At 34.2% G+C, this 26,184-nt stretch overlaps 3 protein-coding genes across 3 annotated transcripts; 2 read left to right on the forward strand and 1 right to left on the reverse strand.

Annotated features, from left to right (window-relative positions):
• Positions 1-597: 597 nt before the first annotated feature.
• LOC111800466 (homeobox-leucine zipper protein HAT4-like) lies at positions 598-2,024 on the reverse strand. Its single transcript, XM_023684172.1, has 4 exons — positions 1,833-2,024; positions 1,486-1,745; positions 1,306-1,385; positions 598-1,139 (listed from the first exon to the last, which is right to left on the reverse strand). The coding sequence occupies exons 1-4, from the start codon at positions 1,939-1,941 to the stop codon at positions 785-787; spliced, it is 804 nt and encodes a 267-aa protein (XP_023539940.1). The 5' UTR covers positions 1,942-2,024; the 3' UTR covers positions 598-784.
• Positions 2,025-11,622: 9,598 nt separating this feature from the next.
• LOC111801044 (transcription factor KUA1-like) lies at positions 11,623-15,145 on the forward strand. Its single transcript, XM_023685009.1, has 3 exons — positions 11,623-12,012; positions 13,517-13,725; positions 14,298-15,145. Exons 1-3 carry the CDS (start codon positions 11,724-11,726, stop codon positions 14,802-14,804), a joined length of 1,005 nt encoding a protein of 334 aa, XP_023540777.1. The 5' UTR covers positions 11,623-11,723; the 3' UTR covers positions 14,805-15,145.
• Positions 15,146-22,493: 7,348 nt separating this feature from the next.
• Positions 22,494-23,232, forward strand: LOC111800979 (ethylene-responsive transcription factor ERF038-like). Its single transcript, XM_023684920.1, has one exon. The coding sequence runs from the start codon at positions 22,530-22,532 to the stop codon at positions 23,163-23,165; it is 636 nt and encodes a 211-aa protein (XP_023540688.1). The 5' UTR covers positions 22,494-22,529; the 3' UTR covers positions 23,166-23,232.
• The last annotated feature ends 2,952 nt before the right edge of the window (positions 23,233-26,184 follow it).

Raw genomic sequence — 26,184 nt, forward strand, 5'->3', positions numbered from 1 at the left:
TGCATAGCAGATCTATCTTGAGACTGAGAGTTAGATATTCATGTAGTTTTAGTAGTTGGCCAACACAGGGGGAGTGGCTTCCCCCAATCACGGGTGACAAGGTAGCCATGTGGGTTAGGGTTTGCCAGCTATCATCCCATGGAAGAGCAGGCTAGCATATACTATGATGTCCCAAAGAGAGAAATCTCACTGCATAGACTAAGACCATTATCCATGTCTAAAAGAAGCAAGTTTTGTCCCTAGAATTGAAAGGATAAGTCTCTGGTGACCCACTATGACAAGATTGCAATAAGAGTTGGTTACTAGCTGAGATGCTACTTACACGGGTTCGAAGCAATGGCAAGACACTACCTACATGGGTTTAAGGGCTTTGTGATTGATTACAACTGCGTCAAGATTAGAAATAGCTATAATTACTACAAAATAGACGGTAAACAATTAAAATTGTCTTAACGGTGTTATCAAGATAATACATCCAACCTTATCTATATATTATACTAGTAATAATTACAAAATAAAAATAATAAAATAACGATCAAATAATTATTAATAAAAAATTACAAGAATGAGCTTGAATTAAAATTAGTTTCAATTAAATAATAATAATAATAGTAATAAATTAGGAATCTCATTCTCACTTTACAACTCTATTTTTTTATTTTTTTTATTTTTATTTTTCCCTAAATCTTACAAAGAAAAAATAAAACTACTGAACCCTAATATGACAAGACAGGCCCAATATTACAAAAAAGAGGCCCACCAAATCCGGCCCAATGGAAAGTATTTACGAGCGAGGGTGGAGAGCGTTAAAGGGCCGGGCCGGGATGGCGGAGGCCCACGGGTTGACATGGATAGGCCGAGAGTGAAGGGCCTTGGATTGGGCTTGGGCTTGGGCTTGAGCCGGGCCCATTCTCGTTACGTTAAGTGGAGCCGACGTGGAGGATGGGACCGCCACGCGCTCACATGATGGGCACATGGTGAGGGTGGTGGGTGGGGCCATGTGCATGTAGAACTGAGGGGAAAGTTTCAGTGCTCTCAGTTCTTGAACTTCTTTTTGCAACCGCCTGTTCTCCTCCGTTAGATTCTCGCAGCATCTCTTTAGAAACTCACAGTCAACTTCCGTTTGCTTCAACTTTGTCCTGCTCAAACCAAAATCATGGGTCAAAATATGAATATCTGAAAATTCATGGGTTTAAATTGGTAAAAAAAAATGTATAGGGGTCAAAATAGGAGGGATTTTAAATTTTTAGATTTAATTTATAATTTGGACTAAAATACCCTTGGAGATTAAGGAAATTTCCTCACCTTGCCCTTCTGTTTTGGAACCAGACTTCGACTTGTCTTGGCCGGAGACCCAATTGTTTAGCCAAGGCTAACTTTTGCTTCTGCGTAAAATTACCAAAATACCCCCATAAATTTTCTGTTTGGATGCCGACAAAATTTTGGGAACAAAACGGGTCGGGTCGGGTCGGGTTTTGGACTTACCGGATTGAGAGTGTTGTGTTCTTTGAAGCTGTCTTCCAAGACGGCGGACTGATCTTTAGTGAGACGAAGCTTTTTTCTAGAAGTTTCAGCGTCTTCTTCATCGCCGTCAAGATCCTCGCCGTTGTTGGTCTCTGGTTCACTCCTCTTCCCACTTACAGTCGAAACCGTACTGTTAGGACTCGACACCGCCGCCTCTTCCTCCTCCTCCTCCTCCTCGCAATCCACCGGCGATGGCGGCATCCGGTTTTCCGATGTCCGATCTGCAACAAAAAAACAATAACACTGAGAAATTCATCCTCTGTTCTGATCGATTAAAAAAAAAATCGTAATTAAAAATGAAATCGAACCTGATGAGGCATGATCATTCCAAGAAGGCCGGAGATTGAGCTGCAAATAATGAGAATCAAAGCTCAATCCAAGGCTCAAACTAAGGTTGTCGTGTTTGGAAGACATCATGATTCAATCGCTGCAAATTTCTTGAGCTTCTAGAGAGAGAAAATGAAGGAAAGGTGTGATCCAAGAAGAAGGGGAAAACAGAGGATTATATAGACCCAAAAACAAGAGGAGAAAATGGGGAAATAATTAAAGTGTGTGTCAGAGGAAAGACCCTCCAATTATCCCCAATCATTTCCCTCTTCTCTATTAACTATGGTTACTTTAACTTAACCATGGTTAAATGCATCCTTGTCTATTAATTGAGTTATGATCATGTTAACCCGTAGATGAAGCATTTTTTACAGTGTTACAATAAAAATATAATCATTTTATATAAGCATTTTTAACTAAATCTTATTATTAAATGTTTATTACTATACTCAAAAAGATTACCCATTTTAAAAGAATCATTTATCTTTTGATATTATTAATTTAAAATATTTTCAAATAATAGATAGAGACACCGACAATTATTTTTCATAGAAAAAATGAAACATATTTGATACTATTTTCGCTTTTTACTTTCCATTTCCAATAATAATAATAACAATAATAATAATAATAATAATAATAAAACATTCCATTGGCTATTTTAGTTAGTTATTTTATATAATATAAATATATTATTTATTTATTATATGAGTTAAGAAGCAAATAATAGAAGGAAGAGGTTAAATCTGAATCGTTGAAAGAGGAAAGAGATGAAACCAACGGACGTGATGAAGGGACTGGGAGTGGGACCCAATTCATGGGAGGAAGGAAAAAAAAAAAAAAAAAAAAAAAAAAAAAAAAAAAAAAAAAAAAAAAAAANAAGAAAGACAGCGAATCCGACACTTCACCTTTTCATTTCGTTCATTCAGTCTCCTCCCTGTGGGCCCCACATTACACTGTTTTTTTTTTTCCTTTTTTTTTTCTTCTAAAATTACCTTTTTAAAATAAACAAATATATTATTGTTATAAAATAATAAATTATTCTTTTTTCTATTTTTTTTTTAATTTTATTGTTATTATTATTATTATTTTGGTGGGTATTGTTTAAATCAGCATTTAATAAAACCGTGTTTCTGAAGGATTAGAAACAAATACGGATCTATTTCGGAACCCCATGGATCTAATTATTTTTTCAGTATTTAAATAATAATAATAAATTATATATATTTTATGAAGGAAAAAAAAAAGAAATAATAATTTGAGGAGACAGCAATGATTTGATTATCATTTATTACAATATAATACATGATCCCAAATGAAATTATTCAAAAAAAAAAAATCTATTCTATATCCTAAAAAAGAGATAATAATAATTAAGGGATCAAAAATTAAAATTTTAAAATCATTATATTTAATACTAAAAATTTAAATATTTGACTAAATTAATAAAAATATTTTTAAATTTAATATTTTATCGCTAAAAATAATAATTTTAAAAGAAATTATATGACCGTATTAATATAGATTTAAAAAGTTTATGAGTATTTTTTAAAGTTGTAAAGTTATTTACACTTTTTTAATATTTTTGAAAGTTTTAAAATTTTAAGAATATATTTATATATAAAATAAAAAAAAGTACAGTATTTTTATTAATTTAGTTTCTTAGAGAAAGGGGTAAAGATGGGCGAGAATGTCGGGAGGATAAAGAGAGAGAGAGAAAATGGGGACAAGGGGCGGTGGTTTTCACGTGGGGAGGGGGTTTAAGGAAAGCGTGATATTAAGGAAAGTCACGTGGGGTAGCAACATGTGACACGTGCACTCACACCACGGACAACTATTTATTTATTTATTTATTTATTTATTTTTGCTAATATCTGGAGGGTGACGTGGGTCCCACGCGCGAGAAATTGGAAGTGGTGGTGCCATCTCACGCTGTCACTACGGGTCCCGACACGCCCCTTCTCCTCAATCATTTGAACTACAATAACCCCCTCCCCCCCGTAATTATGAATATTATCAAAATCTCGCCCCCTCCCATTTCTTCCCCTTCTCAGCGCGTATATCTCACGTGCCTCTTTGTTGACCTATTTTTAAAGTAAAATAGAATAAATCTAAAATATATAAAACAAAATTTATTTTAAGCCACCTATCGTTGGTGCTTTTTCTTTCGACAAAATTAGTGTTAAAAAGACATTAGTCCATATTCACATGTCTTTTCTTTTTTTTTTTTTTTTTTTTGAAAAATTTGCCATTAATATTATAATATTATAAGTGGGAAGTCTTTAGGTAGACACTATACACTTAGCTATGAATTCTATTTAATAATAATGGAACACATGACTCGAAAAGACTTTATTAGATTGATTTGAAACAGAATAATGAATCGAATCTAATTGTTTAGTAGAGGTATTCGTGAGTTTGGTTGGGTGTGTTGGATGATGAAAGTCCCACATCGGCTAATTTAGGAAAATATCATGAGTTTATAATAAAAAAAAGTACTCTCTCCATTGGGTTGAGGCCTTTCGGAGAAGCCCAAAGCAAAGTCATGAGAGCTAAACTTAGTCGTGTCAATAGATCGGTAAATCCTCAAATATCGAACAAAGGACTCCAAAAGAAAAGGGAGTCGAGCCTCCACGAAGGCATAGTAAAAATGACTACGACTCCAAAAAGGAAAAGGATTCGAGCCTCGATTAAGGGGAGTTGTACTTTGCTCGAGGGGTTGATGAAAGTCCCACATCGTCTAATTTAGGGAATGATCATGGATTTATAATCAAAATATAGTTATGTATAATTGTATAGTAAGTAATAATATATTTTGTAAAATTAATAATAAATAAGTTTGGAACAATAGCGCGTGAAGCAAACGCTCCAAATCAGAAAGTGGGAGAAGAGAAGAGCAAATATTTTCTCAGGATGCAATGATAGAAGCAATTCAAGTGTTTCAATCAGATAATAATTGGAGAGAATTAATGATATAATAATAATAATAATAAAGAAAACCAGACAAGATGTTGGATTATGATTAATGTGTCCCCACTAGTGCGTGTTAGCTGTCCCACGTGTCCCCTTCATCTCTCCTCATTTATTTATTTTTTTAAATTTAATTTAAAATTTTCACCACTACCCGACAAATTACCCCACACGTGGGACCCACTCCCCTTCCTTGCTTCCCCCACGCTTCTTCGCAGCCCGTACGAGGCTTCTCACCTCCCATGTGATTTGCACGTGAACTCGCCCCCACCCCGACTCCGTTATTTCCTCATGAAAACCCCATTTTGCCCCTACCCCTATTGTAATCCATCAACTTGTGGATTAAAAAGAAAAAAAATAAAAAGGAGAAAAGAAATTATAAGAAACATCCAAAAAATTCACGTGAAGGAAAGAAAATACTAATCGGAAAGGATAAAGCACATAGGGTGGCACGTGACCCGCACGTGAATTAAGTCACCACGAAACTAACGAACCCGTCACAGCCGTTGGTTGGTCACCGAATTTTATCTTTTAATTCCCAAACTGCCCTTTCCTTACTTTTCTAGTTTGTCCAATCATTGATGGATGAGGTGGTGGCCCCACAGACACACACTTTCCCCAAATGTTTGAGTTATAGGTAATTTAAAGAGAAGAAAAAAAATAAATAATAAAAAACTATTTTTTTTCTCTCTCTCTCCGTTATCCCTCAAGTAGCACGTGGGTCCTACGTGGGATCAAACGGACAGCACGCACACGTGTATGGTAACTAACCCGCACGTTCGCGTTCAGTCAAAGTAACAATGTCTTAACCCAGATCGGTCAACGGTCAAACTGCCAACAAAAATAAAAATAAAATAATAAAATAAACAATTATTTTGTACTATTTTTTCCCAATCATACCCTTCCCCCTCCTCCCCCTTCTACCGGAATAGCCAGTTCTTTTTTCAGCCGTCCTCAACCCACCTCCGCCGTCCATCTCTCCCACCACACGTGCAACTCCCCATTGCCAAGAAGCATCCGTGGGCCCCACGTATCAGAAACCATGTGACCGGCTGAGCTGGTCACCATGTGATTCTGGGATTCACCCCGCCAAAAACGAATCGTTTCGTTAATCGAAAAACATGAAAATAAATTTTAAAAAAAAAAAAAAAAAAAAGCTGTCGTCTTGAGTTGGACTACACGTGCGTCGTACCAAAGATCCCCAAAATTAATTTCCTTTCCAAAAGAAAAAAGTGAAAAGACGTACGAGCCCATGCTAAGCCATTAAAATAATCATTAACAATATGCTTACGCAAGGGCATTTTCGGAAATCCAATTACAAAAGTATGATTTTCGAGGATTTTGTCTGAGGGCATGTTTGGTTGGTGGACATTTTAATTTTAAATAATTAAAAAAAAAAGAATAATATGTAGAAAAATACAAGTCGAAATATATGTTATAAGGTGAATAAATATAATCGTACCATTTCCATATCATGGTGTATGATAAGATATTCATAAACGTGGTCTACTTGCATTATTATATGAATATTGAAGATTCTATTCTAATGGACTCCACATGCATTATTCTCTCTCTTAGATTTATTTGTCTCAAACCGCACGTGTTCTCCAACTGTCCGTGTGAGTGAATTTTTGTTTCAAACCATCTAATAGGCCTGCGGCTTTGGGCCTCCAATGGTCGGCCCATCGAGGGCCCAATATCAGTGTGGCCCAAAATGTCAATCAATCCAAGCTACCTACCTTAGTAGATAAGATGCTAAACCTTTTTTCAGGCATCATTATGGATTTAGGGAGTGAAACAGTTTATTCCGACGTGCTGCATGGGCGCGTCGTACGTCAAAAGGAGTCGGGGTTGGACTACCGAACGCCTAGGTCTGCTGTAGTGTTGTGGTACGCCATGTGTTTGAATGGCTACTAGGCTTTGTTGGCCTTCGTCTTACGGTTGCAATGTTTGTATGTGAGGGTCGTGTGGTTGTTGGGTCGACAACTTGTGTTAGGCTGTTAGTGTTTGCTATGTGGGTCTTGGGTTGGTTCGTCGAAACCAACCCAACGCCACTTCGAAACGAAACCACTGAGTGTTGAGATTTGTCTTAAAACATCGTAATTAATTATTTAATGTTATTCGTGTAATTTTGAATAGTATGTGGTTGACATAAAAATATGATCACACTCAAGTAACAACCTAAGGGTCTATACTCTGTGGATAAATCGGGTGCTTTATCTTGGTATCACTATTGATATTGTTATGTTCCACTTTCTAATTGTTACAAATGATTTTATCTGAATCGTTCATTGGAGATATGTGAGTAAAGGTATCCTATACATTGAATTTGTGTAATTCTGGACTACGAAATATTTAATCTCTGTCTGTAGATCCTTTAATTGAGAAGGTAATATTTCACAAGATGATCATGTACATATGCGACTTGATCTTGAGTGAGTTATGAACTTCTGTCTATGAGGGCTTGTTCTTTGATTTGTACGGGTGAGAATGACTTTTGTAGCCGACTTAATATACCTTCGTTATGGGACTTCACGAAATAGGGAGCTCTAAAATAGCTTCATGAGATGAAATTCACTCCTTCTCTTATAAAATAAATAGATAAGTAGTTCCCTCGGGACTTGAGTAATGTGTCCCCACCTTCTTTGATTATAAACAAATTGTTCATTAAAAATCAATTATACTTAAGATGTAAGATATAATTACAGGGGTAAAACAAACTTTTTGACTCAATTGTAATTATGAACCACTCGTGAATGATCGATTTGCTTGTAATAATTATATCAATTGATACAATTCTAGATTTATATTTGAGGCCTTTAATTAATGAATGCAAACTCAATTATTAATATGTTTAAATTTAATTGAAAGAAAATTTTGAAGTATTTAAATTAATATTTAATATGTTAAATACAAAATAAGAAAATAGATTTAATTTGATAGGTTGAAGGTTTAATATATTAAATATATTAAATATAAAGAGGGAAAATATATAATAAATATTAATTTACATACATCTATAAAATATAAAAGAAAAATATATATATTTATTGTATAAAATAATTAATGTATATTAAATACATTAAATAAAAATATTTATTTAAAATTTAGAATGAGATTCAAATTAGTTTAATATATTGGATGTCTTATAATATTTAAATAGGATATAAAATAAGATATTATGTTATAATTGTTGGATGAAAGTGCCGTATCGGCTAATTTAGGGAATGATCATGAGTTTATAATCAAGGAATACTCTCTCCATTGGTACGAGGCCTTTTGTGGAAGCCCAATGCAAAGCCACGAGAGTTTATGCTCAAAATGGATAATATCATACCATTGTGGAGAGTCGTGTTCATACACACTTTTCCTCTAACTCAAGGTAGTTGCTTGTTGTTTCGTCTTCTTATTTCTATGTTGCCTCCTAAGTCAATCAAGGCTAAGGAGGCTAACTCACATGGATAGGCCTAGTCGAATAGAAGTTGACGCATGTGGGTCAAGCGGGCATAAGAAGATTGACCCATGTCATCTATTGAGCTGAAGAACATATTAACCCACGTGGGTCGGGTGAGGAATGCAAAAACCAACGCAAATAGGTTGGTCAAGGCTTAACATGAGTCGACATAGGTGGTTGATCAAAGCTCAGGGAGACTAACCCCGGTGATTTAGACAAGCCAAAGATTGAGCTAACCCAAGTTGGTCGATCAAAGCCCAACTTGAACCAAACCAAGTGGATTGACCAACACTAGTGAGGTCAACCCACATGGGTCAACCAAGACCTAGTCCAAGCTAACCCGCGTGAATAAGTCAAAATCCAATTGACTCTTCAATTCTAAATCAAATATGTTGATTAGTGATAGATTAGAGAGTGGGTGTTATTGTATGGGTGAAATTATCGATTGAGCCAAAAGCTTACCACCCTGGACATTGACTAAGATTGAGGTCGTCCTAACTAGACTTGGTCAAGGGTAAATTGACCAATCTAACGGGGATCAACAATGGCTGAGAAGACTAAGACTTGAGTCTCTACAAAGATTAGTCAAGATCTATTTGAGAAGGAGTGTGACCGAGTAAAAGTCAACTTTGTAACCCTTTTTCAGATTTAACCCGTTGCAAGAATTACCGTAAGATTATAACACTTTAGTATGATAAGTGTTTTTAAACCATCCTATAATTAAAACAATATTGTAGATAGAAAAGGACATCAAAACACTAACCTATTGCTATCTATACATATTATGGACTCAACTCTTGACTTGAGCACCAGAGTAGAGGTGATTTGACCAACGCTAGCTCATCTCTTTCTATGTTGTAAGTGTTGGATGAAAGTCCCACATCGACTAATTTAGGAAGTGATCATGAGCTTATAATCAAATAATACTATCTCTATTGATGTGAGACGTTTTAGGGAAGCCCTAGCTTGAGCTTATGCTCAAAGTGGACACTATCATACCATTATAGAGAGTCTGTTCATCTAAAATGGTATCAAAGTCATGTCTCTATACTCATCCATGCATTATAATTTCTACATTTTAGCTCTTACATTAATTTTTATACTTTATTTTAGTAGAAAAATATTAAGAATAAAAATAGAATTTTTTATATTGGTATAATTTAACGTAAAAAAAAAAAAAAAAAATGTGATTAATGTGTAAGACGTGACTGTCCGGGGGATTATGCGATAGAATATGCCCGAAGACATGTCCAATGGGAGTTTCCTACGTGGCACAATCCACCAAGATCTCAGATTTTAGCCGCCTGTACCTTTTTGACCATTAAAGCGTTGACCAAATCCGACCGTCTACGTTTCATCATCGAGTTGTCTCTATCCAAATCTGCTTTTGACGTGGTCTATTATTTTATTCAATTAATTACAAAATGGTTTAAAAGTCAGCTTCTTTCCTATGCCACCCAATAACATTGGAATATACATTATCGATATTTTCCTTTTATTTTTTAATTTTTGTATGATAGATTTTTAATTAAATCTTAAATACTTAATTTTGAAAACTTTTTATTGGATTATTATTTTCTTTGCTCGTTCTTGCTACCCTCGATCTAAGGTGTTACCTTGAATGATATTGAATTAGATTAACCGTAGCTCAAAACAGTGATGCATGTCTAAAGGGTTAGGTATACATGAAGTGATCGACATGAAACAATTAGAATGAGGAAAAAAAAAAAAAAAAAAAAAAACTAAATTTTAAGGCGCACGATAGTCCGTAAGTTATTGGTTTAGGTAGAGATGTCCATTTACTCCATGAGACCGAGTATCATGGTACCCATCCCAAATAGGTTGGGGAATCCCGTGAAATGTGAGAGTACTGAGCAGAGATTTCTCCCTATTAGATAAATGAGGCGAGGACGGAGATTACATTACATTAGGTTTTTTTTTACATTTTTTTTTATAAAAATTATATTGTGAAACTGAAATTATGTATTTGAAAAGGTTTTCATGGGGAGCTCGATGTCCGTACATTGATATGGGAAATACTCGTACTAATCCTCACAAAAAAAAAAAAAAATGAAAATTTCACGAGAATAAAAATTAAAATTGGACAGAAATCGGGACTTGCACTACTCTGTAGACACCTCTCGATTTATGTTTGTATATCATAATCCTAACAATGAAGTCGGTTATTATATGATTTAATACTCAATCTTTTCAAATAAATACAAAATGAGTGACTAAAGTTATTCGTTAAATGTGTCATGAGGTCAGACATTCATGGCATTTCATGCTTTTTAAACTATTTTAAAAATTATATCGTGACATTTTTTTAATTATTTTAAATTTTATTGAGAGTGCGCCAAAATCATTCCTCAATTCAAAAAAGTAGTCATGGATATATAAATATATAAATGACTATCTTCACTAATAAAATGCATTTTATATATGTAGAAAGTGTGACAAAAAGACGGGTATTCAAAAAATTCGATTAACCAAATTTAATTTGTACCCAACCTTATAGAGATATATTTATTCAATTTTATAATTTTTTATTTATTATTTAATAACTCTTAAAATAGTTTTTTTCCACAAAAATTAAATTAGAAAAAGATAATTAAATACTTAAAAATAATAAATAAGTATTTTACGAATAGATTTTTTATTTTTATTTTAAAAAATCAAATAAATAATTAGAACTAAATGAATGCGACCTAAAAAATTTATGACTGAATTGAGTTTATTATTTAAAATAAAATTTATTTGAATCGAAAATATTTACAATGTCAGCCATTGAACCGAGTATAAAAAATGTTTAAACCCGATTTAATCCAATTAACGAAAATTGGGTAATAATGTCATAGCTAAAATAAATTAAAATTCTTTTTTTAAAAATAAAATATCATTTTCAATAAACATCATCTATAAATTAACATATATTTTCTTCTCTTAATTCATTGTACCATTGAAAAAAAATATATAATAATAAACTAATTACAACCGAGAAATGCACGTCTTCTTAATATATTAGAAAAAAAAACATTTATGAAAATTTAAATTATAAATAAATAATAAATACTGAACGACAAAGACACCTTATCCGAATGGTGGTGCAACTTTTCATGAAATGATCACAGCCGTTGATTAATGCGACCATCAAGAATGATGAAGGAATTGATGGATGAGATGGAAGAGTATAGGAAGAAAGATAGGCACGAAGCAGGGGATTATTTCACATTTATCCAGGGCTGATAAATGGATAGTGTTGGATTTAGTCGGTCTTCTCTTTTTCTCTCGCACCTGCGAAAGCTTAGAGAGAACAAAAAAAAAAAAAAAAAAAGGAAAANCGACGAGGAAATCTAGCCCTAATTTCTGGTTTTGATTGGATCATGTAACTGGGATCTTCTGATCTGATTCTACTTCAGTTCGATTTCTGAAACGCGGCGGCGGAACGATGACGCGGAGGTGCTCGCATTGCAGCCACAATGGGCACAACTCTCGGACTTGTCCCAATCGCGGCGTGAAGCTTTTCGGAGTCCGATTGACCGATGGTTCCATTAGGAAGAGTGCTAGTATGGGGAATCTGAGCCATTATGCAGGATCCGGGTCGGGTGCACTGCACGGCGGGTCGAACAATCCGGCTTCTCCCGGGGAGACTGCTGACCATGGAGTTGCGGCAGACGGCTATGCATCGGAGGATTTCGTTCCTGGTTCTTCGTCGAGTTGCCGTGAGAGGAAGAAAGGTTTGGGAGTTTATGCATTAATTTGAATTAATTTTGCTGTTGTTGTTTGATTTTTGTTTTTTCAATCCTGGTGTTTGCTGGATTCTTTTTGGTTATTGATTGTTGTTCATTCTTTTTCCCTTTGTGATCGGCATGTTTTTAGGTAAATGAAAGGAATCTAAGTAGAGAATTTCGAGTATGGATGTGGAATGAAGAAAAGTATTTTTTGCTTGATTGAGCAAAAATTTTGAACTGTTTGGCTAGGATAAGCTGTAGGATTTGTTTGGTACCTAATCAATTTTTCTTTTCATGCTTTTGGAAGAACAATAGTTACTGTGAAATTGTTGAACTTATGTGATAGGTCTGTATTTGGAAATGAATTCAGAAATCTGCAGTGCTTTTGATTCAATTTTGAAAAAACACATGTTCTGATGTTTTCTTTGTTCTAGGAGTTTCATGTTCATGAAACATTGAGTGGCGTTGAATAATAGAATATCCTATTGTCTTGTAAACATGTCCTGTTTCTATGTTTTCAATGTGCACTACCAAGCATAGTATTTTTTTTAGAGATTATTCCCTATCCATGTTAATGATGAACAAGGCAAGCTTATGTTCTTGTTAATACACTCTAAATATAGGAATCAAGGAACAATGTTATATGTACTTGACTTTGAAAAATAAAGAAAAATTATGAGAAGATGAATTTTGGAAACACTTTACCTTTAAGATGGAAAAGTTGTAATTGTGCCCACCGCTCGCAGATATTGTCCTCTTTGGGCTTTTCCTTTCGGGTTTTTAAAATGCATCGGTTAGTAAGAGGTTTCCACACATATGCTTCGTTCTCCTCCTCAACTGATGTTGGATCTCACAGTCCACCCCCTTATGAGCCCAGTGTTCTCGCTGACACTCGTTCCCTTCTCCAATTGATGTGGGACCCCCCAATCCACCCCCTTCGGAGTCCAACGTTCTTGCTGGCACACCGCCTCGTGTCCATCCCCCTTTGGGGCTCAGCCTCCTCGCTGACATATCGCCTGGTGTTTGGCTCTGATAATATTTGTAACAGCCCAAGCCCATCCCTAGCAGATATTGTCCTCTTTGGGCTTTCCCTTTCGGGCTTCCCCTCAAGGTTTTGAAAACGCGTTGGTGAGAGGTTTCCACACCCTTATAAAGATTGCTTCGTTCTCCTCCCCAACCGATGTGGGATCTCACACATGGATTGACTCATCTGCTGGTGCCCGATGAAAGAACTTTTCCATTTTTTTTGTTATTTCAAATGACACAACCATTCATGTAGGTTGTCTCTCTATTTTTTGAATTTGAAAATAATTTTGTTCATACTCTTTTAGCATGGATTACAAATATCCTTATATGCCAGTATTGTATTAATTGTTGGTATTTTCTGGAAAAAGTTAACCAGGAGTAGGATATTTGAATTGTACTGAATTCTCTACAATATACCTTTGATCAGTTAATAAGAATAGGTCGATTCTTTATTTGAATTATATGCGTGTCTGGTAATGCACAGGTGTTCCATGGACTGAGGAGGAGCATAGGATGTTTTTACTCGGGTTACAGAAACTCGGAAAAGGAGACTGGCGTGGGATAGCACGTAATTATGTTGTATCTAGGACACCTACTCAAGTGGCTAGTCATGCCCAAAAATATTTCATAAGGCAGACCAATGTATCAAGAAGAAAGAGGCGCTCCAGTTTGTTCGACATTGTTGCAGACGAAGTTTGTACTCTCCATCAATCCATCTGTAAATGCATATACGTTTCCGTCTTTTATCTATTTCATATCACAAGGATGCTAACCCTTTACTAAAGTCCAGACATTCTAGTCGTACGGTTCATCTAGTCTTCAGCATTAGAAATGTCAATGATCGATCACCAGGGCCCTATCACAAGAATATTTTTTTAGTGGGACGATAGCTTTGGAAAGACAGATTGCCCATCTTTTCTTTAATCTTGGGAGAAATACGATTGGGGGGCTAATTCAAACCCTTTAGGTAAAATAAGAACCGCCCCCACCTTTAAACTGCTTCTTTTCCCAATCGCAAGAACTTGTGTCAGTTGCATATCCTAAGGAATTCAAACAACTACTTCAAATACAGTATCAGGAAGTACCACTTGTGGAACCTTGATATCCACGGGCTTATTATCTTGATTTCTCAAATGTGTTTGATGATAGTGTAGTTATCGAGATGTTGAAATTTCTGTTTGATGCATACATGCCAATTAAGTAACATGATTAGCCTTGTTATTTTCACTGATTCTTTCTTTCCACTTCCCTCAACTTCTTTGCAGCCTGTTGAGAATTCAATTGCGCAGCAGGAGTTCCTATCAGTCAGCAGTTCACATGCTGAAACACAAAGCAATAACCCATTGCCTACACCTCCAACTGTTGATGAAGAATGTGAATCGATGGATTCGACCCACTCAAATGATGGAGAGTCAGCTCCTGCAAAGCTAGACGGTCCCCAATGCTGTTATCCAATGGTATATCCTGCATATGTAGCACCGTTCTTTCCGTTTTCGGTCCCGTTCTACTCAGGATACAGTGCAGAGACTGCTAATAAGGAGACACATGAGGTTCTTAAGCCAACAGCTGTGCATTCAAAGACTCCTCTCAATGTTGATGAGCTAATTGGCATGTCGAAACTCAGTCTCGGAGAATCAATTGGTCATGCTGGCCCTTCATCTCTTTCACTGAAACTACTCGAGGGGGCGTCTAGACGGTCTGCTTTCCATGCAAAGGCAGCTTCTGGCAGTGAAAACATGAATTCTGGTTGCAGTCCAATCCATGCTCTATAATGGATGATAGTATATTTCTGAACCTCAGATTGTAGGTTATAGTTACAGGTTATTGTCAATCAACAACAAAATAATGTGCAGTCTGGTTTGGATTTATTAATATTTTCCTGTTAGGTCACTCCATTTTCTCCCGTCCCACCCTCGCCCGCCCCACCCCGTCCCACCTCGTCCCACCTGTGTTAACTAACTTGGTTGGTTGTAACTTGTAGGCTCTAGAAAGTATCCGTTGCGACTCTTAAAGATTGTATGTTGTTTATCATCAGTTTCTGGACTTGATGCATATTTATATACTTTGTGACGTTTTCATTGATGCAGGAACGGTTTCGAGCCGAATTCCATCTGGTTGAACATGTCTATGATTTTTCTTCCTAAATCTAAAAGAGGAGTTGTTGGGTTGAAAATTGGGTGAAGAACAGGTACGCTTCATGTGTAATCCTATTAGTTAGGAGATTGCATTGTTTCTTAAGCTGAATGTATAAGGCCATTCATAGTTGGAATGATGCTGAATGAATGCTTGTTTCTTAGGTCACTGTCGTTATTTTCTTTGGAACTATGCTAAGAAAAGTAGTGTTTTCAGGCCAAATATAGAAATTTCCTATGGTTGTTTTCTCAAGCATTGGGACAAAAAGTTGTCATTGCTCCCAACTTTTCTGTCAGGGAATATGTTGAAGATAATGTGTTTCCTTTGGTAGAGGGAGCAACCATTTTTTGTTCTTACCTTTTACTAGTTATGTATTGATGGGCCGACATCGACATCGACCGATGTCGAAAGAAGTCACATGGCATATGTTAGCCAAGGGGGTATTGGATAAACATATATTAGTTGACGAAGTAATCAAGAAGATTGAAACGTACGAATTTCTTATCTTTTAGTTTAGCGTATATGTTTTAACTATTTGAGTTATGTTTAAGTTTAATCAACGAATCATTAGTGAGATTCTAGAGAGAAATTGATATGAACCAAGACATTTCAATTGTAATAGTCTAAGTCTATCACTAGCAGATATTGTCTGGCTTTTCCTTTCGGGCTTCCCCTCAAGGATTTTAGAGCGCTTTTGTTAGGGAGAGATTTCCACACCCTTATAAAGGGCATTCCGTTCTCCTCCTCAACCGATGTGGGATCTTACAATCCACCTCCCTTCGGAGTCTAACGCCCTCGTTGGCACTTGTTCCATTCTCCAATCGATGTAGGCCATCTAATCCACCCCATTCAGGGCCCAACATTTTTGCTAGTACACTGCCTCGTATCCATCCCCTTCGAGGCTCAGCCTCCTCGCTGGTATATCACCGGGTGTCTGACTCTGATACCATTTATAACGGTCCAAGTCCACCGCTAGCAGATATTATTCGCTTCGGGGCTTGAGTTGTTACATCAATCATACAATATGGAATTGAAGGAAGTTGTGAAGAATGTTGTTCAAATTACTACGAGATAAAGTCAAGTTCTACTAAGTTTGTACTCAAATGACAGTCAATTTCAAAGTAAGAAGAATCAAATCTTATTGATGCAAAAATGACTTCAAAATACTTCAAGATGTCACTTCATCTATTCTTAAATGGATACAAATTTATAATGTTTCATTAATGTATTTTAACTTTTAAAAACTTTTTATTTATTTTTAGATTATATATACATAATAAGTAATTATGTCATAAATTATGAAGGTTACGAACTCTTGAAATGACTTACGAAAGGTCAATGATTTCAATTTTATTCAGTTTAGATTACATGTTTAGAATAATTCAAACTTTACATGATCAACCTAGTTTTTGAAGTGATTCGAATCTCAATCAAGTGTTCTTGCCCGAAAATATTTCTTTAATTCAAATTTTATTTTCTTTCGAAGTGATTCCTTGTTATTAGAGCCAAGTGTTCTTACCTCTCCTTCACCGCTAAATTTCTTTGCAATTCTAAATAGTTTAGATTACAAGTTTAGAATCATTCAAGCTAGACATGATCGATCTTATTTATAGAGTGATTCAAATCTCAAAACAATCTAAATCTTAGAGCTCTCTTAGGTTGATTCTTTATCGGAAGTTCATTTAATATTGTCTTTCAAATTAAAAACATTATAAACAAAGGTGAGATCTTAATTCATGTATATTATAATTGAATTTGGGCCATTCCCATATTTTTAAAAGAATTATTTTATGTCACTAAATCCACTAATCAAATCCACAAAATTGAGCCATTCCCAACAAACCCACCAAAGATTCTTCAAGATTTCCCAAAATAAAATAACATTATAAGTCTCTTAAGTTTCCTAATATTGTGTGCAATTTGTCTTTGATTGCTTGATTTTGGTAATCATCTTATAAAAGCTACCAACATAACCATTTTCTAAACATCTCGGGACACCTCGACTTTGTCTTTTCTCGTCTACAACTATATTCAATCTTCACGAAATTATATAAAAAAAAAACATGAAACGTGCATCAATCAATGGAAATGGTTTGCTTTACCTGATAAAATGAACGAAAACAAAGATTTTTTGAACAATTTTTTAAAGGTAACTGTCACTAATACGTCCAAACTTAAGTGTTTTGTTCATCGTGAAGATGAAGCTCGATTAAAATTAAGTAGAGGTTAGAATCAACTTATATTAAAGAATTAGTAAATAAACTATGGTTAACGATGAAATATTACTTCACCTTAAAGTTAACTTATTCTTCTCGAAATGTGTAGCAAGCACATACTTCGAGTCTTATATTATTATTATTATTTTTTGTCTTTATCTATTTTTCCTTTTAGCCTTTATGCTTTAGGTTAATAATAATGATTGTCCCAAAATAATAATAATAATGATAATAATAATAAAAGAAAAAAATAATTAAATTTTATAAATTTTTATTATAAACTTTCCATTTCAAATAATAAAAATAATTAAATTTTTATTATTTTATATCGATTAATTTTCAGTCGTTTTAAAATATATTCTCATGTGTTTTTATTTTTTTTATTTTTTTATTATTATTATAAAACATATGTTTAGTACCAAATTAGTTGAATTGTTCGACCGATGTAAGGTCTCAAAATCCACACCTTTTGGGGCCAGTGTCATTACTAGCACAGTTTCCACACTCTTATAAGAAATGCATCCACTCCCTTAGAGCCCAACGTCCTAGTTAACACACTGCCCGATGTCTGGCTCTAATACCATTTGTAACAACCTAAGCCGATCGCTAGCAAATATTGTTCACTTTGGCCCGATACGTATCGTAGTCAGGCTCACGGTTTTAAAACACGTATGTTAGGGAGATATTTCTACGCATTTACGAGCAATGTTTCATTCTCTACTCTATCAATGTGGGATATTGATCGAGTAAAAATCAATATTTTTACAATAAAGACCGTTAGTATTTCATTTTAAAAGTGTTTTGAAAAAATACACTTGAACGAAAACCGTTAGTATTTTATTTCATAAGTGTTTGAAAAATACACTTAATGAAAGCTAAAAGTTGGATGGTATTTTTGAAATATTTTTAAAATTTAAGGATATTTTTACAATAAAGTATCAACGGTTTCTATTCAAATTGATAAAAAAAAATATATATATTAGTTGAAGAATATTTTTATTAATTTAATCTCATTAAAAAAATAATAATTGAACTAAAATTCTAGAACGATCGAAACACTATAAAAAGAAGTGGAATTTAGCGTATATATAAGTATATTTATAATATTTTAAATATTGTCAAGAGATTATGTTTTCGATGATGAAAAAAATTTAATAAACGTCTGATTCGAATGGTCATATTGGAGAGTCGAGGTTAATGATTGTGACAAACCATCAACGATATTAATTAGTCAATACAGTAAGATACATAAATCGAACATGTCATGAAAGTTATGATATTTCTAGAACTTAGATACCGTTGATGATTTAAGCTTAATATATTGTTGTCACGAAACCTAATATTATTAACAAAAATTTATCTGTCAACAATGGTATACCAACTCTCTCTCTTTCTCTCTCGTACGTTTCAACCTAGTTCAGTAAATAAATATAAATTACTGTTACAAAAGTTAAATGATTCGATTTTTTATCTTACTCGAGGTTGGATCTAAAAAAAAAGAAAAAATCCTATCAGCTTTTACAAATTCAGTACTTTTATTGATATAATATGTAAATATATAATTTTTTTTTCAAAAAATAAAGTTGATATAAACCTTGTGGCCCAATAATAAGCTAACATAGATATTGCAAGTGCTCGGTTGGTCCCGGTTCGGACTCGAGCAAACTCTCGTGCCATTCAATACTATTCAAGGATGTAAAATAATATAATTTTTAAGATGTTTAACTTAAAAATAAATTTTAAAGTGAGCACGGTGACATTTCTCTTTACGAGTTATAGTAAAAAATCTTCTCTATTCTATATGTTTGTAAAGTAACATTAAAAAAAAATTGAAATTAATATGTAAAAAAAAAAAAAAAAAAAAATCCTTTTTCTTTATTTTTTTTTTTTTTTGAATTTGAAGACTCCAACTTGATTCGTGAAAAGATAAACTTTAAAAACACTAATAGATACAGCAAGAACCCAAAATTAGAAAGAAACTTTTTGTAACGTCCAAATCATACTCGTTTGACAAATGAAAAAAGACGTCAATGGTACTCCCATGAAAAATGACCTAAAAGTTGCCCGAGAGCTAGTGGATATAGTAAGATATCAAAACGAAAAAGAAAATTTTCTGAACGTCCTAATGACACTCATTTGAAGAGTAAAAAGACAGTCGCAAATGATACCGAAGTGACCCAAAAGTCGGAACAAATAGATATTTAAACTAAGGTGAAAAATTTTGTCGAATATAAGAATCACTATTTTCAATTTGTCATTTTATAATTTGGTTTTAAAGCTTTATTAGAAAGTTTTTTTGACTTTATAATGATGAAGAAAAGGATTGAATTTCTTCTTTAATTAGAAAGAAATTATCATAAAAAGACTAAATACAACTAATTTTAATATAATCATTATGAATATATATATATATATATATATATATATATATATATATATATATCAACCAACCAAATTTGGACAACAAATATGGTTTTTGTGTGGACCAAACTCATTGATCTTTATGCAATCATTATGCTCTTAATTATTTTTGTTTACCCTAAGTTCTAAATAATTTTAAAACTTTGGGTTATAATTTTTACTATAAGTTCTTCATGTGTCATAATTTCTCATTCATTTTTAATGATTGCCAAATATTATTAGGGTTAAATTATTTTGTATAGTAATGTGTACAAACATTTGACCCTACCATGTAGAGTTCTTGGATACCTAATTTCTCAAACTACCATGTGCCATTGTCTTCCTTCTTCGATAAACCTTAATTATATACCAACAAAATATAATCTCGTCGTTTACATTTGATTTTGATAGTTCTCGTGAACGGTTTACTTTGTGTCTTTTATGATGTTTGTTCTGAATGTTTCATGTATAACGACCCATGTCCAGGATTCGGAATTTAAATTTGACACCTGATGGTCTCGATATTCTCTTGTATCCCCTACGACATGGATTTTGAATCCTTATCTGAATCTTGGGTATGAGTTGTTACATCATATTAACGATAGAGAATATCCTATACAAACTAAAATATTTTTTTAGTTTATGTATCTTCATACTCTACTCTAACAAAAAGTCTGACACTTTTAATGACGTTTGTGTAACAGTCCAAACTCACCGCTATTAGATATTGTCCTTTTAGGGCTTTTCCTTTCGAGCTTCCCTCAAGGTTTTAAAACGTATCTACTAGAGAGAGGTTCCCACACCTTCACAAAGAATGCTCTGTTCTCCTCTCAAACCGACGTGGGATCTCACAATTTACTCTCCCTTTGGAGCCCAATGTTCTCGCCGGCACTTATTCCTCTATCTGATCAAGAGGTTCCCCTTCGGGGGTGGATTTTGAGATCTCAAATCGATTGGAAAGGAAAAACCCAAAGTGGACAATATCTAACAGTGTTGTGCTTGGGATATCATAGTTCGATTTTCAATACCTACAAAAAAAAAAAAAACTTATAAAAGGTCTACGTTAGCTATCGTATCCATTATTTCTTGTAGCGATCAAAATTTATGTGATAAAAAGATTATAAATAGATATAGATCACGAAAGTAAATATATAACATCAAAATATAAACGGAAAGAAACTTTGGTTTTTGTCGGAATAATATAAAGTAATTTTTGAGTTTGTCGTATTTACTATCTCAAACAACATGTGGGAAATTTCCTAAACATGAGGAGCCATCAAGTGACAAGGCAACAACTCTCAATTGTCCCTCCACCTTAAAAAAAGGAAAATTAATAAATAATCCCTTAAAAATATAATATATAATGCATTTTAGTCAAAATTTCCAAGTTGGCCAATAGAAATTTGCCAACAATTTATTTATTTTAATTAATTTTCTTGTATTTTTAATGGTGACCCACCAACCCTTTTTATTGCTAAAGTCATTTGAATAAGACAACAAGAGGGACCAAAAATAACCAAAGAAAATATTTAACCTAATTTATATAAAATTAAAAAAAAATTAATAAAGTAATTAATTGTTAAATGGGATTAATAATTTAAGCAAAACACCACCTAATTTGAATAATTAAATTACCATTTTATTTTAAATATTCTCACAATTAATTACTCAATTATGTTTTTTTCTTGTAAAATATTATTCAAAGACTTTTTTATATCACCCGTGCTTATTTTTGACACGTCGAAACAAATATAAATAAATATTGCCACTAATAAATAAAAATAATTAATATAATGAGTTGAATTTTTTAAAATTTTTTTAATATTATATTTATTATTTAAATAAATAAATGAAAAACAAGGTTGGAGTTGAGAAATTAAGTTTATGATGACTTGCATCTGAATAAATTAATTATGCCGTCACTAAATGAAGAAAAAGGTTTTATTGACTTCCAAAAATATATTTTTTTTCTTTTTTAAAATTATTTGTTAATAAAATAAAATTAATAATTAATAATAATAATAATAAATTTTTAGCACATCACCATTTAATTCTTATTCCATATATATATATATATATATAATGGACTGTGAGATCACATATCAGTTTAAGAGGAGAACAATATATTTTTAGGGGTATTGAAGTCTTTCCATAATAAATGCATTTTAAAACTTACCAGAAACCTGTAAAGTTAAAAAAGAAGGACATGTGAAACACAAATCTGGAAGGACACGTGAAACAGAAATCTCTTCGTAACAGACACATTGAACACTAAACTGAAAGGAAGAGGAAGAAACTGAACTCAAACTTCCGAGAGAACCCCCGAATCGACAGAGTATCGAGCCAGAGCGGTCTAAGAGAATCTTTGTTTACAGCTTCACATCCTAGTGCCCAGCCGAATGATGAGGATATGCCGACATTTGCTCTTTGGTAGCCCATTTCAAGTCGGTGATTGTAAGATCAAGCACGGATCATAAAGCCTCAATTGAAGTTCTATGAGATCAGACAGAAGTTAATAAGACGGAAGGACAATATCTACCCCGAAACCTCTCCGAGAGACGTTTTAAAACCTTGCTCCAAGACACTTACTCATAGCCGCAGGCTTAGACGGTTACAATATAAATATATATATATCTATATCTATATATATATATATATATATATATAAATAAAAGCTCTATTTTAAGGCCCCTAGCCTTTTACATTCCGTCCCTAACCTCAAAAAAAAAAAAAACAGAGCTCACTCCAATGGAAGATCCTCTTCAGAGATTCCAGTTTCAGTCGTCGTCGTCGTCGGACATGAAAGAAAAGAACTCGAAGAAGATGAAGCTTGGAAACGACGGCAAACATCCGACATATCGCGGCGTCCGAATGCGGCAATGGGGAAAATGGGTATCAGAAATCAGAGAACCCAAGAAGAAATCCAGAATTTGGTTGGGGACATTTTCCACTCCAGAAATGGCCGCCAGAGCTCACGACGTCGCCGCCAGAACCATCAAAGGTCACTCCGCTTACCTCAACTTCCCGGAGTTGGCTCACCGCTTCCCTCGTCCCGCTAGCTCCTCCGCTAAGGACATTCGAGCCGCCGCCGCCAAAGCCGCGACGTTTCCTATTAATTCCACTGATGAAGACGACGACGACGATGCCGCCTCTCAATCCGACCGCAATTGCTCTCCCTCCTCTGTCGCCGCCGCCGCCGCCGCCGCCGCGAAATCTCCCGGAGAAATCGATGATCCGTTCTTCGATCTTCCCGATCTGTTTCTTCATCCCAATCACCAAATTGGTACATTCTGTCTCTCCCAAATGCTTCCGATTGACGGCTTCGACTCTGCTTTCGGCCGCCCGCCGTCGCCGTCGGAATATTTCGCCGCCACTCCTCCTTGATCGTAGAAGGCTGCAGATTTTGAATTTTTTTCTTTTTTTTTTTTAATTTCTAATACCAAATCAGGAAAATTTTCTTCTTTTTTTTCCTTTTCTAATTTCATCCTCAGATTTATTATTATTTTTCGAATGATTGTGATTTAAAATTATTACTGTATTTTACAATCGTATGAAAATTTCTAATAAATCTGAGGATGAGATTAATAAATAAATAAATAAATAAATATATGAAATTCGTCATTTTCTGTTGTATAGGTTTGTTGTTTTTCTTCATCAGTGGCATTGTGTGTAATTAAGTTTGTTATAATGTCCACATTTTTATTTTTGTTTCACATTTACGTCTCTTACTGAGTTCATAACTCAACTTAACCGGATATTTTCAGGTTCGTTTATATTGTTCAATTATTATTTTTTAAATTATTTTAAAAAGTTATATCTATCCACGGTAAATATACAATTAAATATCAAATATTTACAAGTTACAATGTAACAATGTAACATTAACATCAGGTATAGATGTTAAAAATTCATAATCTTTTTTAAAGTACGGTAGGTTTGAGTTGGGTTATAACCTTATTCTCGAGTTGACTTGGTTGACCTGATCGAAAAAATGTCAACTTACAAATCGAATTAATTTTTCGAGTTTTTAAAAAATCAACTCAAATTAAACCGAAAAGAAAAATCTAATCAAATTCAACTAATTCGAGCACCAAACCCATTGTAATTCCCCAGAAAAAAAAAAAAAAGATGGAAATTGAACCAATTCCAGCACCAAAGCTACTTGAAAGCATTCTTATACCCTTCGAATTTCTCAATTGGTGGCTATTGTAACGCCCCACGATACCAAAGACCGTGGGGAATAGGTGGCTCGACATCGACTAGGTGGCAACGAGGCTACATTGGTAGCAACTAAAGAGAGAAGAATCTATGAGGCTTGTGATATTGATAAAAGTTTTGTGATGACTCAGATAACCGACGACAATTATCAACAATCATACGAATAGTAATGAGACGTCGTCTATTTTTTTCAATATCTATACTATCATTTCAATCATTTTAATATTTTTCATTACAAATCAACTCCATATGATGAACTTGATATGATTATGGATATGGGTGATGATTTAATAAAGATTTAATCATATGTTTATCTTCAAATTTTGTTTTACAACATATAGAGTGAGAGATTCGGTACGATCTCATGTTGTTTGGAGAGAAGAACGAAATATTCCTTACAAAGGTGTAGAAACCTCTCTCAAATAATCGTGTTTTAAAAATCATGAGGCTAACAACTATACGTAACGAGCCAAAACGGACAATATCTATTTAGCAGTGGAGTTGGACGGTTTCAAATCGTATCAAAGTCAGACACCAGACAGTGTACTAGCGAGGACGCTAGACCCTCAAGCGGGGGTGGATTGTGAGATCCCACATCAGTTAGAAAGGGACGAGGGTGTGAAAACCTCTTCCTAACAGCCGGGTTTTAAAACTATAAACCTGATGACAATACGTAACGAGTCAAAGCGGATAATAACTATCAAGAGAGAACCAAATTCTCTCAAATATCTCTTTCACTATCCAACATAAATGAGCTTCGTTTTAGAACTATTGAGCTGGCAATTTTGGACTTGTTTGCAACGACAAACTTAGCAAACTATCATGTAACCTTCAAAAATAATAATTCTCATTTACCAACTATTTTTATATTTATTTCAATAACTTTATTTTGATAAACGTTCAAACGCTAAATTTATAATAGAATTTTTTAAAGAACATTACGGAAGATTTAATCTTCGTGCAATTTATATTATATATAGAATTTATAGAGCTAACGGTTGAGCCAGGCTGACCAATCACTTTCAAAGACTAAAACTGTACGGTGCACATGTGGTACGAAATAATAATAAAGAATTTGAACTACTCGGGTATCGAGCATTTATGCGATATCAAGTTTATGATCTAAAATGGGTTTGTGATAGAAGAGGGAAATTTGTGGGTAGCATTAGTTTGAGAGGTTGGGTGTTTTGAATGCATGGAATATAGGGTGTGGGCATGTTATAAAGACATGGTGTGCAAGAAATGGTCATGTCCTATGTCAAAATATGAATAAAGCACATGAGAGGCTTGGAATCCAATGTACCCACAAATATTATTAATTGTATCTGTGACGTTTGAGTAAAGAACGAGTACATGAATGAACCGAGATTATATCTGAATGAGAGTAATTCTGATAATAGGATGACTAAGAAAAGTTTAAAAGGATTGGATCTTACTGTTTGTTTTCAGCGATTCAATCATAGAAATTTCAAAATTAAGTGTAACAAAATAAGTTACCTCAACGAATCCGTCCACCTAAAATACCTCAACGAACCCTCCTCAACTACAAAAGTTGTATCGGTAATTGCTTGGACTTCTAGTCCGATGACAACTTCTATTTTGACTGCCCTGGAGATTAGAAGGTATTATGTACTTCTTTCATGTTACAAGACGGTATAGTGTAGAGTTGACATAGGAGAATCTTATTCTTAAAGGAGACGTAATAGTATGGTCTCAACTCAAGTGTAGCCTAGTATTGAAAGCAACACGAATTCATGAAGTTGCAACAAAATGGGTAATTAATTCGCCTATATGAAAGAAATTTTATGAGACTGGTGAGGTTTGCTCTTGAGTGAGTCGAGGTAAAGACCAAGAAGGTGAAAAGATTTATAATAGGCTTAGATGATGGGGTCTGAGACGTTATTGTCCCCTTGGCACTTGTAGGTTACATTGGGACCTTAAGAGTAGCCACAATGATGGAAGAGGACTTGGTCGGAAACGACATTAGCAAGTTTCTCAAGACATAGGTGGAGGTTTGACCCGATTACACTAAGTTCCCAACAATCGGGTAAATCATGTGCGAATTAGAGGCGTGGCCAACAGTCTAGCCACAAGACAATAGTGGAGATGACAGTGTTAAATGCGACCCTGATAGTAGTAAACTTGAACGCTTTTGGTCAATAATTTTATTAACATTGACCATTTT

Source organism: Cucurbita pepo, chromosome LG08 (assembly GCF_002806865.2).
Source record: "Cucurbita pepo subsp. pepo cultivar mu-cu-16 chromosome LG08, ASM280686v2, whole genome shotgun sequence".
NCBI lineage: Eukaryota > Viridiplantae > Streptophyta > Magnoliopsida > Cucurbitales > Cucurbitaceae > Cucurbita > Cucurbita pepo.